The following is a 15883-nucleotide window of genomic DNA, read 5'->3' on the forward strand; positions in this document are numbered from 1 at the left end:
AGTGGCGGCACTTTCAAATTATCAAGGGACTTTATGACAGGAAAGCTTGTAGCGGCAGCCCGCAGCGGTCCCGTTATCTACGCTAGGCAGCATGCCGGTGTGATATCGGAGGCTATGCGCAGCAGACGCAGCTACGCGCAACGACACGTGTGGACCGGAAGATGGAACACATTTTGTTTATGGCTTCACATGCGAATATCTTTGTCTTTTATTGCGATAGCAATTATATGGACACTCCGAAACAGATTTCTGCCGTCGTCGTCGCCGTTGCCGTCGCCGTCGCCGTGAGGTTCCGTATGACGTCAGTGGAGATGAAATCGTCGCCGCGCGCCGCCGAACGCTGTATGTGTTACTGAAAGGGCGCAAGGGACGCGTGCTTTCACGGGGAGTGAACCCACGGCGGAGAACAAACGCGCGTTCTGCGCCCGTGCTCCCTTAAGGGCTGCAGAAGTAGGTGTCTCTTTCCTCCTTTACAATAGACGCAGTTACGCGCAACGACACGTGTGGACCGGAAGATGGAACACATTTTGTTTATGGCTTCACTTGCGAATATCTTTGTCTTTTTGTGATCGGTTTCATTTATTTAACTCAAAATTAGCAATTATAGTATTACTGAGATTGTTCTAGCGACTACAAAATCCGTCAATACCTGCTTCGTTGCTTGCGACATCACGGCATTGCGAAAGGAAGGAGCAAGCGATTTTTCACTGTTTCTAGCCCGAGATTGTAAATTTCATGCTGCATGCAGTGCAATAATATTTGGCTCACAGGAGCCTCCTCTACAGATCGGTGAAGTTTTGTTATGTTCCAAAAGTGTTTCAGGGTAACTTTACGTGTCGATTAAGTCTTAACTTTGAACCTTGTCTTTGAATAAACATTGAATATAATATTTTTTCGGCATATTTTTGGTATTATCGTTGTGCTTCTGGGATCTTCTTTTGAGGTGGTTGTACACTTCTTTAAGGTGAAAGCCTTAAATCTCTAATTTCAAGGTTGCTGTGAAGTACAGAAAACGTGAGCGAGCTCGCCTAGCGCCACTGCTCGCGCGTTCGTCGTCTTCTTCCACAGCTGGCTCCGACGCCGCTCAGCATAAAAAAGGGGGGAAGCATAATGCAGCAATAATGCAACATAGACGACTTTGGGACTGCAGTAAATATGAGGCACTGCGAGGAATCTGGAAAGGAGTAATGGGGCCAGCGCTAACGTTTGCAAATGCAATAGGTGACCCGTAAAAGAGCGAGTGATTCTGGGATGCGCCGTCTGCTAGCTGTTTCCGGTTCGAGTCAGCGCAGCCGCCACCACCGCTTCGCCGTTGAAGCCCATTGATGCGCTCGCAGTCCGGCTTTGTCACACACGAAGATTACCCGGTTGCAGGCACCTAACAAAACCATTGTCGGCTGTTCAAATTCAAGTGTTAAAGTTAAACGCATGGAACTACTGCCTTGCAGCATCCCTTGCTGAGTCAGCTGTGCACAAGCATAAGAGCTGCAACTTTCAAACTGTAAACAGGCAGAGACCATCAGTGAACAAAAAGAAAATGAACGTTACAGTGCCACTTATCAGGCGGCGATGAGCTGTGTAAGGGCCGACACGGAATGATGGTATGGTATGGTATGGTATGGAGAACTTTATTGAGTCCTGAAGGTCAACCCTGGGTTTACGCGGGCCGCTCCCACGTTGGGACTGTCAGGCCGAGCCCTTCAGCCACATCGCGGGCCTTCTGGACTGCCCGTAATTGGTCAGAGAGTGATTCACTTCGTAGCATTTGCCGCCACCATTCTTGTTCCTTGTCACAGTCTGCGAAGACCGCAGGGCACTGCCAAAGCATATGGTCAAGAGTAATGATGCCATTGCACTTATTACAATTGGTTTGAATTTCCCTCTCCGGATAGATCCTGTTAATAAAATATGGACTTGGGTATGTCCTTGTCTGTAGCAAACGTAATGTGACCGCTTGGGCTCTGCAAAGTTTACCGTGTGGCAATGGGTATTCCCGTCTGCTTAAATAATAATGTTTCGTGATTTCGTTATATGTTAATAATCGATCCCTGTGTTCCCCATGTGAAGTGTAAGCTGCTCGGTCTTGAAGAGCACGGCTAGAAAGTCCTCGTGCTGCTTCATTTGCCACCTCATTGAGGTTTCTCCGAGTTCCGTCCACCACCCCCAGATGTGCAGGAAACCAGCGAATTTCGATCCTCTCACTGTTGACCTTGTCTAGTAACTTGGTTGCTATCCGTGTCACATATCCGTTAGTAAAGTTGCGTATGGCTGTTCTAGAGTCACTGTAAATATGTGTCCACCGATTTGCCCGGATGGCTAAGGCGATGGCTACTTGTTCTGCTACTGTTGGGTCCTTTGTATAGACGGTGATGGCATCCCGTATGTTACCTTGAGTGTCTACAACAACGGAGGTATATGCATCCTTATTTTTAACCCAGGCAGCGTCAACGAATACCGCCTGCTGCTTATGTTGATCTATGTCTTGAAGGAGTGCCTTGGCTCTTGCCTTCCGTCTCTCGAGGTTATGTGTCGGGTGCATGTTCCTAGGGAACGGGGTGGTCTTAATTTTTTCTCGTAGTCCCGCTTGCAATTCTGTTAATAATTCTCCTTTGTTGGTTTGGTTGTTACTTTCTACGCCTATTTCTTCAAGTAGCGCCCTTCCAGGTCGTGTCCTCATTAGTCTCTCTTGGTGGGCCACCTGTTGAGCCTCAGCTATCTCTTCTAGTGTGTTATGCAGCCCTAGGCGCAATAATCTATCATTGGCAGTGCTGATGGGAAGTCCTAGTGTAGCCTTTATAAGTCGTCTGATTAAAGCGTTTAGCTTGTTCTTATCAGCCTGTGTCCATTGTAGCATGCCTGCCACGTACGAGAAGTGGCAAAATGCGAATGCATGTACCAATCTTATGGCACTGTCTTCTCCTAGCCCCTTATGCTTATTTGTAATTCTACGCAGAAGTCTAATGACTTCTTCAGACTTCTTAGAGATATGTTGTATCATCCTGCGATTAGATCCATTCGCTTCCAGGAGAAGGCCTAGCACCCTAATAGTCTCCACCTGCCTGATTGGCTCTCCATTCTTGGCGTATATGTCAATGCGGGGTTCTTCCTCTGGGATATATCCTTTCGGCTTGCGCCCACGCTTACTGCTCCGCAGTACCAATAGTTCTGATTTTTTAGCAGAGCAGTTCAGTCCCATACCCTCAAGTATGGTTTCCACCACATAAATGCTTTCCTGTAGTTTGGTCTCTGTTTGTCCCATACTACCTTCAGCACTCCAGATTGTTACATCATCTGCATATATTGCAAAGTGGATACCTTCAATCTGCGCGAGACCTCGAGCCACTTTTGACATTGCCAAATTAAATAACATGGGAGATAGGACAGACCCTTGTGGTGTCCCACGATTCCCAAGTTCCAGGGTTGTCGATTGGAGTTCGCCTAACCTGAGACAAGCAGAACGGCAACCGAGAAAGGCTTTGACTATATTGTGCAATCGCTTACCCAATCCCATCTCCGAGAGGATATCCAATATGGCCTTGTGTTTGATGCGATCAAAGGCTTTTTCTACATCTAGGCCTAGGAGAGCTCTCGTATGTAGCGGGCTAGCAAGAATAAGGTGATGTTTGATTAAAAGCATTGCATCTTGAGTCGAAAGTCCAGGACGGAAACCGATCAGGTTATGCGGAAGAACATCTCTGTTCTCTACATACTTAGTCAGTCTATTAAGTATGACATGCTCCATGGTTTTGCCCAGACATGATGTTAACGATATGGGCCTTAGGTTATCTAGATTGAGTTGCTTGCCTGGTTTGGGAATAAGAATTGTGTTAGCAATTCGCCATTCCTTCGGATAATCACCGTTTTTCCAGAGTTCATTAAAATACTCAGTTAAATACGTTATAGAATCATCGTCCAGATTTTTCAAAAGCCTATTGGAAATGCCATCTGGACCAGCAGCGGATCTACTGTTGAGGTCGTACAGGGCTGCGCGAACTTCGCTTTCTGTGAACTCTTGATCCATAAGCTCACAGTCTTCCCCTGTATATTCAGGCTGGTCTGTACTCTCATTGCTATCCTTAAGTGGTAAATACTTAGCTGCGAGCCGATCAAGAATGGCCTCGTCCGTTGTGTCCTGACTCTCACGATGGACGAGTCGTGCTACTGCTGTTCTCCTATTAGATTTCGTGTCGTTCTCATGAAGCAAATGTCTAAGTAAGTTCCAATTTGCACCTCGTTTAATTCGACCATCTATGGTATTACAAAGCTCATCCCATTGTTGTTGCTGTAAATATCTGGCGTGTTCCTCAATCTCCCTATTCAACAATGCTATACGCTTCCTGAGTCTCCTGTTCAGCCGTTGCGTTTTCCATCTTTTTAACATAGATTGCTTGGCTTCAATCAAGTGTGCCAGCCTACTGTCCATGATTTCGATATCCTCCTCAGTAGTAATAGCCTTCGTTGCCGCCTTTACATCTTCCCTGAGCTGAGTGGTCCAAGTTTGGAGTGTTTTCATTTGTCCTGTCTCTGTCTCAGCTCTGCTTTTCTTGCTTTCCGAAAAAGATCCCAGTCAATGTAGTTAAAGTGCTTTATCTCATTACTGGGTGTTTCCAATACTATTTGTAATATGTAATGGTCACTACCCAGATCAATATTGGAATTATTCCAGCCAGCGTTCGCTAAATTTGATACAAAAGTAAGGTCTGGGGTGGAGTCCCTGCACGTAGATGTACCACACCTAGTGGGATAAGCTGGGTCAGTGATGAGGGAGAGATTAAGATCTGTAGCTAGATGCCAGAGTCCATCCCCTTCCTTAGTATTCCAGCGATATCCCCAGGTTTGATGTGGGGCGTTGAAATCCCCTCCAATAATGAGTGGAGCGTGCTTAGTAACAGCCATAGTCTTATTAAGAAGTGCCCTGAAACTTTGTTTCATGTCGCTAGGGCTGCTGTAAACATTGAGACAAAAGAGGCTTTGCGGTTTGCCTCTATTCCTTTTCAAAATGATTTCCACAAGTAAGTATTCTAATTTGTTTAGTCCAAGGCGCAAATCATGTTCTATGAATGGTATTTTCTTATCTACGAGCGTGGCTAGCCCCCTACCCGGCTCTTTGCCCCTGCATGTCGCTTTGTATCCGGATAGGCTGATCTCATCCGCCAAGGTTTCCTGCAGCATAATTATTTTTGGTTTATCTGGAGATGTTTTTATCAACTGCATGAGAGGTGCTTTTTTATGATGAAATCCTCGGCAATTCCATTGCCACACGGTAAAGCTCCCCCTGCTAGCCATTGCTTATAGAACCCGCCTTACTGCTACCCGCTAGAGTACGCTTCGTAGAACTCCCCGACGCACCAGGGAGCGATCTGACGCTCTCTGCTTCTGAGGGTAGGTATTCGTCGTCCTCGCCTTGCGCTTCTACTTTTGAAAGCCTCTTTTCTGTCGTCACTCTCCATTTCCATAATTTATCAACTTTGAAGGTAGTTCTATCTGTGGCATCTCTAAGTTGTTTAATCGCCTCCTTAATCTCTTCCAAAGCAGAGCACACTGTCGTTTCTACTGGGCTTATTGCCCGCTTCTTTGGAGCTGGTGAATTTTCTTCTTCCTGACTGTTGTCATTATTCACCGGTTTGGCTATTGCTACTTTTGTGGAGCTAGACTGCGAGTTCTTGCGAAGTTCTACAACCTGCTTAGTAAGTTCTTCATTTGCCTTTCTCAGATATGTTACTTCTTTGATCAGCTGTTCTATCCTGGCATCATTATCTCCGACCGGCTGCCCCGCACCGCTCTCTGCAGCCCTCACAGTACCTTTCACTTTGTCGGCCCAGGCTGTTCCAGATGTCGTCTTGTCGCCAGGCTTCTGCTTTCCTCCTTCAAAGCGCACCTGCACTTCACGTGATCTGGAGCGGCTTCTGCCCTTCGACGGCGAGCGGCGTCTTGACCGTATGGGGCTCTTTGAGCGTGAGCGCTCCTTGGCGCCCGTTTGGGCATCCCATTGCCGCTCAGCTGATGTCGCCCTCGATGCAGATCTGTTGCGTTCACGTCGTCGAATTCGCACCACGTATGGAATTTGGTACCGCTCTTGGCAGGTCTTGTCTCCAGTTGGGTGGTCCCCTCCACAGAATTTGCAGTTAGGCACACACGTGTGATTGTCCTCCGGGTTTTGAGTGCCACATCCTCTGCACTGAACCACGTCCGGTGTTGGACATACATCTGATCTATGTCCAATCTTTCCGCAAGCATAGCAGACATCAAACTGCTTCCTATACAGGTAACACCTCACAAGGGTCGACCCATATCTGACATAATTGGGTACCTTGAGCCCATCAAACAAAACAATGACCGAGCCAGTCGATTTAATACGTTTCGCTGCCAATGCCAGTGGGTTAAAGTCATGCACAATGTTCTTCGTTATCGTGGCCTGATTGTCTCTGAGGTCAACTCTCCGAATCACACCTTTACACGTGGTGTGCGGAGCTGTCTCGTAGGCGTTAACTTCATATTCGGTTTCCACTATAATGATTGACTTGATTCGTACATACCTGGCAGCATGACTGGGATCTGGTGTACTGACCACCACGATGTTTTGCGTGAAGTTAGGGCAAACGACATCCTCTCGGGCTTGTTCTGGAGTCAGGCCCGATGCTTCAATAACCGCCACGCCTATCGCTGTGGTGCTAACTTTGCTCAAGTTGAGACCTCCTCGGGGGCGGATGACGATCTTGCTGTGCTCCTGCGGCAACTGGGGCATCCTCGATGCCTTGACAATACGGTTCTTGAACGTAGTGGTTGTAGGTCCCTTGTTCTTGCTGTTGATTGCCTTGCTCTTGCTGGCTCTGCGGCGTTGTTTTCCCATCACCAGAAATCCTTCTGGTGGAGCGAGATTTTCGGCTTGTCACAATTTGCCAGCCTAGATCTTCCTCATTCTCTTCTAATCCGGTGGCGTCTTCGTCTTCCATGCGCGTTTCCGCCATTGCGGCTCGGTGGGGCCAGTAGGCCTACTTGGGCCTTGCTAGCCGCACACGTTCGATGCACCAAGAAAGGTCATTAAAAGTCCAAAAATGGAAGTCCCACCTTAAAGTAAGGTGCCCACCAATTCCTGGTGACTTCACAAATCCAGTGATGTGCTTGAATCCGTGATGGTGGTAAAGACGGCTGCACAAACATTCAAAAACGACAGAGCCGATGTGAGGGACGTCCGCACCTCGGCTTCTTCTTCCTTGTAGACACGGAATGATTCCTCAAGATATTTCTTTCTCTAACATTGACCCAAACAACCAGAACTTTTTCAGTACTCGCATGCACATATAGCGGTATTATGAAACGTGGTTTTAAGGCGCAAATTTAAACGGGACACAGCGAGATAACCCGCCGTGGTTGCTTAGTGGCTATGGTGTTGGGCTCTTAAGCGCGAGGTCGCGGAATGGAATCCCGGCCACGGCGGCCGCATTTCGGTGGGGGCGAAATGCGAGAACAGCCGTGTACTTTGATTTAGGAGCACGTTAAAGAACCCGGGTGGTCGAAATTATTCCGGAGCCCCCCACTATGCGTGCCTCATAATCAAATCGTTGTTTTGGCACGTAAAACCCCATAATTTAATTTAATTTAACAGCGAGATACATAATACTCGTAACCAACTAGCCCAGATTGGTACATTGAAAGCAGATAGAGCTAATGCGAAGCCGTAATTTGTCGGCGATGCGGCTATTCCCCCATCTAGTTGACAAAAAAGCAAGAACGTCTAACTACATACCACTTCAAATGAACCTCGAGTTTCGACCGAGAAATGCCGTTGACAGCGCGCGAAGATTTCAAACATTTTCAGCACTTCATTTTCTAATAACGCTAGCTGCGCCGTTACCGACGATATCGGTTGCAGCGACGATCACAGAGCAGCATTTACCAGATCTCTGTAGCCATCGCCTCAGCACTCGATTTTCTTAGGCAATGCTTCTATACGCTTGATAAATTATCGGATAAAGATAACTTTTTCATCTGTCTGACTGACCCGCAGGCAGAGCAGTCAGTGACGATGCGTCCAAGCAGCGGCAAATGTCGTAGAGCTGAACCTGTCAGAAACAAAAAAGGCTGCCGAAACGAGAACCAAAGTTCGTTTATGAATATAAGCATATCCTTACCGTTATTGGCTCGACATCGTCGCGCCCAGAGTGAACTGAAACCTAGAAATCAGCTACATGAATCGTACGACATTGTTGGTCGACAAAGCGTACGGAAAGCCTCGCACGACTGACAGTTGAAACCGCGCAGAAAGACACGTGTGCCGGGCATGCCGCCGATGCCGCCGTGTCGTCCGTCGAACCGGAAGCTGCTAGCAGACGACCCGCCCCACAATTCCCTGCGAATGCTCGTTTTACGGGTCACTAGAGTGTACTAGATTATGGTCGAGTGGGACGAGCGGCTGGGGCGGCGCATGCTTTGCCGTGAGGCGCCCGACGTGGAAAAATACTGGGGCGGCGCTGCGGTCGAAGTGGATTTAAAGGGGCTTTAAGTGGATTGGGCCGCATCAAAGTCGCGCCGTTGGAAACTGCTGGCGATACTGCTCGGCAGGGTCATTCGTACTACTTCGCGCGCTGGTATTTGCGTTCAGACCGCTCAAATGGGGTTCATAATTGCATATGACATGTATTTATGCCTTAAGAATAAATTACTTTCTTTCTCTTCTTTATTTATTGTTATTATTTTTTAATACCGCTCGGTCATTGCGCGTGCATTGCGGCCGCAGTGTCGGCTTTCATTCTACTATGTTATTGTACGGTTCCCTTCGGAGAAAAAATATTTTTCTCGTTCTTCAAGCAGCATGTATCTCTCGTGTATATTGTTGCACATAAAGTTTTTCATCAGTATGTCCTGCGAAACGCAGAAGGAGAAAGATATGCCACCTTCCTGCTTGCCGCTTCAAACAAATAAAACATAACTGCCCATCCGGCGCATTGTCCTCAGATTTACGGGAAGTATTGTTATAGAAAAAAAAAAGCTGCAGCGCAACATTTCATTCAAATTTTCGCCTTTCTCGCGTAAAAGAATGCGGAGTAATCGTTAAGGGGTCATTTATTGCAGTCGGACCTCGAGCGCCGAAAACGGTTTTAGTTAATTAAATCAAATCAAAGGGGAATTTTATTAGACAATAATATAAAAAATGCGTACAAAGATATTTGATCCCATAGCCTAAAGCGGCCATTCTATATGCTAATATTTGGCCGTAAGCCGTACGTGGATTTTTTTCCAGTCGATACTTCAAAAAAAGAAAGGAAAAGAAAGTCTGCGCGGTAGCCTAATTAGTGGCTATATAGTATAGTGGATACGGTCTTGAGCGCGCGGGTTCAATCCAGGTCGCAGAATTCGATGGGAACGAAATGGAAAAAGACTCGTGTACTTGTATTTAGGTGCATGTTAAAGAACCCCAGGTGGCAAAAACTATATAAACCGGGTACCTTAATCATATCGTGGTTTTGCCACGTAAAACCGAAGAATTTGCTTATATTAAAAAAAAGAAAAAAAAGCAGGTGGCTGCGTTCCTCGGCTTATTTCTGGGGGTGTCAACAACATAAATTATTCTCGAGTCTGATTTCCGAGAAAAACATGTTACGCTTATCCTACATTTCATGCATAAATGTAATGCCGTTCCCAAATGTATGACCGCTTAACTCAGAAGCTTGTATATTATAAACAGCTGTTTTCAGTTATTCGGTGCACTATCATAACGACCATAATGAAACAATTAAAGGAACGGCATGTCTCACATACACGTAGAGATATGTGCAGATTTGTTGCGTTCGTTGAAGATAAGTGTGGCACCACACGGGGCACTCAGTTTTAATGGGTTGAAAACACGGTGAGACTGTCAAAAATCCTTGTCTGAATCAAGTTAGCAGATTTACAGGCTGCCCTAAAACGGGGCGTTTATATTGATTGAGAGCTAGGAACTTGTTAAGCAGGACTTATTACCACCCGTCCCTTAATTCTCTGAGGAACTGCGCCTCTGCGCAACAGCCACGACTCTCCGGGAGCACAATCATTCGGAATGACAGTCCTCACTTGCATGCAGTCACTCACCTTTGAAACTGCAATAGTGCTGTTATGCGTTACATTCTAACAGGAAACGACTATTCGGCATCGTACAAACACACACACACACACACACACACACACACACACACACACACACACACACACACACACACACACGCACGCACACGCACACGCACACGCACACGCACACACACACGCGCGCGCGCGCGCGCGCGCGCGCATATATACAGGGTGTTTCAGCGAACACTTTCAAAAATTCCTAAAGGTTGCCTGTGGCAGATAGCACAATTCTAGTTCGTGAGCTGGTCTACTCGAAGAGGCGGACATTACTTGCACAAGAAATTGAAATGCATAATGGAATAATTAACAGAAATTCACTAATGAAGTTTTTAACTAATTATCTGATGGCCCATATTGCAATTTACAAATTGTAGCCGTGGAGTTCGCAAGGCGGATCCACTTGGAACGAATTCTCGCGATGGCACCAGTTTCGAGATATTAATTCCCAAACTTTGCGGAGAAATGCATTGGCGTTCCAGTTAAGTTCTTAAGAAAACGTCGCTTTTTGCATTGAAGCGCAAAATTAACTGGAACGCCAATGCATTTCTCCGCAAACTTCGGGAATTAATATCTCGAAACTGGTGTCATCCTGCGAATTAATTCTAAGTGGATCCATCGCCTTGCCAACTCCACGGCTACAATTTGTAAATTGCAATATGGGCCATCGGGTAATTAGTTAAAAAAGTTGTCGCAGTTTCACCTGAAAGGCGAAGCATCAATTGCGATAGCAAATTTGTAGAGAGCTATACGGAGTAATGATAGTAGCTTCATCAGCTGTATAAACTTGGACATGCAGCAGCACCGGCAACACGCGGAACTGTTGTCGACGCCGTCGGCGTTTTGCCCGCGTTGGCACAAAATGCGTGCGGCGTTGGTGACTGTTGCCGGAGCCTCTGATATAAATAGGCACTTGGTGCCGCAGCTAAACGTCGCCTCCCCCCCACGGCCCTTCGTGCGTCAGAAGAAGGCGCGTTTGCTCTACATATATGGTGATTGTAAAGGAGGAAAGAGATGCCTACTTCTGCAGCCCTTAAGGGAGCACGGCACCGAACGCACGTTTGTTCTCCGCCGTGCGTTCACTCCCCGTGAAAGCGCGCGTCCCTCGCGCCCTTTCACTCGCACATACAGCGTTCGGCGGCGCGCGGCGACGATTTCATCTCCATTGACGTCATACGGAACCTCACGGCGACGGCGACGGCGACGCCGACGGCAGAAATCTACTTTGGAGTGTCCATATAACTGCTAAAGCAATAAAACTTAATTAGTGAATTTTTGTTCGTCGATTATGCATTTCAATTTTTATTGCGATAGCAATTATATGGACACTCAAAAGCAGATTTCTGCCGTCGGCGTCGCCGTCGGCGTCGCCGTCGCCGTCGCCGTGAGGTTCCGTATGACGTCATTTGGAGATGAAATCGTCGCCGCGCGCCGAACGCTGTATGTGCGAGTGAAAGGGCGCGAGGGGCGCGTCTTTCACGGGGAGTGAACGCACGGCGGAGAACAAACGCGCGTTCTGCGCCGTGCTCGCTTAAGGGCTGCAGAAGTAGGCGTCTCTTTTCTCCTTTACAATCACCATATATGTAGAGCAAACGCGCCTTCTTCGGACGCGCGAGAGGCCGTGGGGGAGGGGGAGGGAAGGGAGGCGACGTTTAGCTGCGGCACCAAGTGCCTATTTATATCAGAGGCTCCAGCAACAGTCACCAACGCCGCACGCATTTTGAGCTAACGCGGGCAAAACGCCGATGGCGTCGACAACAGTTCTGCGTGTTGTTGCTACCAAAGCCGCTCACCTTACTTCGTATGACATTGCTGTGTTGCTATCGCATTCATTGCTTCGCCCTTAGGGCGAAACTGTGACATTTTTTGTGCAAGTAATGTCCGCCTCTTCGAGTAGACCAGCTCATTAACTAGAATTGAGCTATCTGCCACAGGCAACCTTAAATAAATTTTGAAAGTGTGCACTGAAACACCCTGTATATATATATATGCATACAAGATGAAGGGTTTCGCGCCAGACCCGAAGGTATATTCAAAAAAGGAAAAAAAGACGAACGTTTATGGCATATTTACTGACTGACGTTTCGGACGAAGGCCGGTCCTCCGGCCGAAACGTCAGTCAGTAAATATGCCATAAACGTTCGTCTTTTTTTCCTTTTTTGAATATATATATATATATATATATATATATATATATATATAACATGGTTTTGCGTGCTATGCATGTTATTTCTGCGAATGCGAGTTTTATTTGCAGTATTCACTAGTAAGTGTGTTACTGCAAACACGTGCGCTTATTCCGGTCGGGAGTTCTCACTTTTTCAATTATTGCATTTAGAAGATTTGTTATTTTTTCCCTTACATATATATCGTGAATATATATGTCTATGTACCCTTTGATTTAATTACCTAGAAACACATTGGTCATTCTTCGCGCCACGCAGTTAATAAACTTGGTTTATTTCACTCTAATATTGTTTTCTTCGATCATTGTCCCTGATCAATATTCAGCAACAAGAAGCGCGCGTAAAATGACACGGTATCAATAATAAAATTTTAAACGTAACCTTCATGGTGCGGAGATACCAGTTACTTTCAAGAGGACAGTGGTAAAAACAGCAGTTCACATGGCTAAAACTACATTTGGTACAGGCCGTCAAGAGTCATGGGCACACCAAAGCAACTATAACATTAAAAAAAAAAAAAAGTGCTGCACAGATGTTCTGCGAGAAAAACTGGGCGTCCGCCAGCGTCCGCGTAGCGAACGCACGCTCGCTAGCAGACGACGCGCTTGACAACGACAGCAAAATTGAAGATGTCGCGTTGTATAATCCATGCCTCAAATATATATGTTTGGCAAAATGGTGTAAACATAAATTTGCAGTTGAAATAAAGCACTATTTTAAGAGCGTACTATGCGCAATCGGCCTCGGCGCCCGCAGCGAAAGTACGTTGAATATGCCGCGGAGCGCGTCTCCGCCCCAATCCAGTTCGCTCGCAGCGCCCTCGCACTATTTTTCCACACGCGGTGCCTCAGCGGCAGAGCGCCGTTCGGCCCACTCGACCATTGTCTAGTACACTCTACAGGTCACCTATTCTGTGCTAGCGTTCCGATACTGCCCCTCGCGCTTCAACGCCGGAGGGCGTTGACGGAAAGCGCAACAGCTGCGCTGGGGAGGAGGAAGGAAATGTCAGCGGTGGCGCCCGCAGAGCGTTCTGGTTAGGCCCGGCCGTGGGATAGGGAGCCTAGATTCTAGGGAGCCTACATGCAACAGCGCTTGAATGTAGGCTCCCTAGTTCTGGAAACGGCGGCAGCACGCTCGCCGCGTGGGCTCAGAGCTTCATTCCACGTCGCTATGGGCCAAACTAGGCTTTCGCCTTCACATTCTTGGAAAGTTCTAAGCATCCCCCGTAATTTTTTTTTTCGGCTTCATCTGGCCGCACCACTAGTGCGCGTGCATCTGCTTTGACCACATCCAAACTTGATAGCAGCATGCTCATGAAGGTGAACTCGATCTGACCAGATTATAGTAATCGTCAACAAAAAAATTCTGCTTGCGTCTACTGTCTGGCTGAGACAAGTTTGTCACCCCTTCGTGGCTATCTGCAGATGCGCTAAGGTTCTTCAGCTGAGGATTTCTCTTAAGAATACTGCACGATGATCGAAAGATCTATCCTCTGCTGCTGATATATTCACCAGACCACGCTACGCAGTTGGAATTAACTCTTTTGCCCGGTCATATATTCCGTGAATGGCAGCCCAGATACTTTGAGGCGAGCTTCTGCTTCGTTTGCTTTGTTTTTCCATGACTCAGTAGATGTGAGTCCGCTAAGTGTGGTAGGGGTGATTGGAATAAAATTAATGTAGCCGTAACTGCCGAAAGTATGTCACTTGGTGCAACTGTTGGCACCTACATGTGTGTGCTGTTTACGCAAGCACTTAAAAATAATGGCATGTAACAGATGTATTGGTTCATATGCGCTGAGCGCTACATCCAACCGTGCTCCAAAGCCTTGTTCTAGCAAATAAATGCGTCCTTTTTTGCATGGCCGCCTCTACAAACCGCGGCACTTAAATATGACGTACCGACACAATTTGCCTACGTAGCTATCTCATTGCTGGTGCCTCCGAAATGCGCCACTTCAATCAAAAGAAAGCGGGCAACGAGGAACGTCCTATGAAACAATGGTTTTCTCCCAAAGTTGAGCCATTTGAAGCTGGATCTAGTGTTGAGATTGGCTGTTTCTTTCACTTGGTAAGAGATTGCTACCAGTGCTAACTATATCGTTTGTCTTGTGCAGAGGGTGTGTGGCAGCTCAACTTTAGCCCTCTCCTTGCGGCACTCATAGCGGTCATCGGGGGTCTTGCAGTCATCGCGATCGCCATAGTCATCGTCATGAAGTTCAGAGACCGCCCTGGCAACAACAAAGGTTAGTTCGCACTACGCATTTCTTCTGACTTGACCTTATTATCAAGGCACGAGATGTATTTTCTCGCACGCGCAAGAAAAATAAGTTGCTTCGGGGGAGTCATTGTCTGCATCTACTAACTCGACGCCCTTAAATATCTACCTTGGGATTGCTCTCAGGCTTTCGTTGATTCTTAACCTAATTCGTAAAGGTATGGCTTTGCATATCTATTGTCACGGAGTTGACGGTGTAAGGCCTGTTCTAAAGAACGTGTGAGCACAAAACACTTGCACTGTAAACCAATTCACACGCCTAAGGGTGCTTAAGGATGCAAATTGACCTATAGCTCCCACCCTTACACCTTTAAGTGTAAGAGTGTGAGTTACAGACAGAAAGCACTCTTAAAGGGCCCCTAAACCACCTCTGATATTTTTAAACATTTCAAGTAAACACGCGCATCGAGTTCAGCATGCCGTCACGGCCAACGATACCAAACGCTGCAGCGCTACACGCCGCGGGCGCGCCACAAAACCAAAAAAGCAATGTCGTCCTCCTCCCCTCGCCTTTCCGGTATCCCCAGCGGTCGTCACGATGTCAGCAGGGGGAATCTGGTGATGTCAGCTGCGGAAACGATGTCCATTGGTCGTACAAAAACCTACAACTTCCGGTTTGTCTACTAGCAGGTACGCGCGCTCCCTGCTCGTCCTCGCCGTGTTGCTCGCTTGTGCGCGCTTGCGCATTGGTAATTACAGCCCGCAACGCAAGTGCCAAATCGGTCGCGTTCCAACACAGTCATGCTTAACGGTCTGATTAGCAGCGCGAACAGAGTGCGACAGTGTTGGCCTTTCCAGACGTGCGCGCAACACAGGGTCTATAGACGTTTTCACGAGGGCGCTTCCGACGGTCTGGCGTTGAGAGTATGTGCCAGTGTTGCCTGTTCGGTCTGGACTGTGAATTTGCCTTGCGCTTGCATTGCGGAGTGGAAGCTTTCCTTCGGTGTTTCCGTTTATTTTTGTCACGCATGACTTACGCTCGTAAATAATGGCATATATACTCATCAAAAGGCTACAGGCCAGCAGTGTGCAGTTTATGGGTGCACAAACAACCAGCGGAAAATAACGATTTTGGGGACTAAGTGTCTCCACAACGTAGCACTCCGCGAGACCACTGCCGCGATGTGGTACGTTCGCGCTTCGACGGTTTCCTGCATCACCTGGGGACTTGGCATTTCAGTCTAATCTGAACCAATGCACACACCAGTAAAATAACGCATTTTGGTAAACTCTTTTCTGCACATTTCCCAATAGGTTGCGAGAATCGTCAGCTCTTCGATGTAATATTTTCTCGTATGTAGTGGCAGAGGCTACATTTG

General features: G+C 47.3%; 1 protein-coding gene across 2 annotated transcripts in view; it reads left to right on the forward strand.

The window, feature by feature from the left end:
• The window catches only part of LOC119457109 (nephrin), a 423265-nt gene that overhangs the window by 383099 nt on the left and 24283 nt on the right, over window positions 1-15883 (forward strand). For both annotated transcript variants that reach the window (XM_049669958.1, XM_049669959.1), the window contains one exon: window positions 14404-14532. In XM_049669958.1, the coding sequence (XP_049525915.1) occupies window positions 14404-14532 (129 nt within the window). The remainder of the gene's footprint in view (window positions 1-14403; window positions 14533-15883) is intronic.

This window comes from Dermacentor silvarum, chromosome 6 (genome assembly GCF_013339745.2).
Source record: "Dermacentor silvarum isolate Dsil-2018 chromosome 6, BIME_Dsil_1.4, whole genome shotgun sequence".
NCBI classification, from domain to species: domain Eukaryota; kingdom Metazoa; phylum Arthropoda; class Arachnida; order Ixodida; family Ixodidae; genus Dermacentor; species Dermacentor silvarum.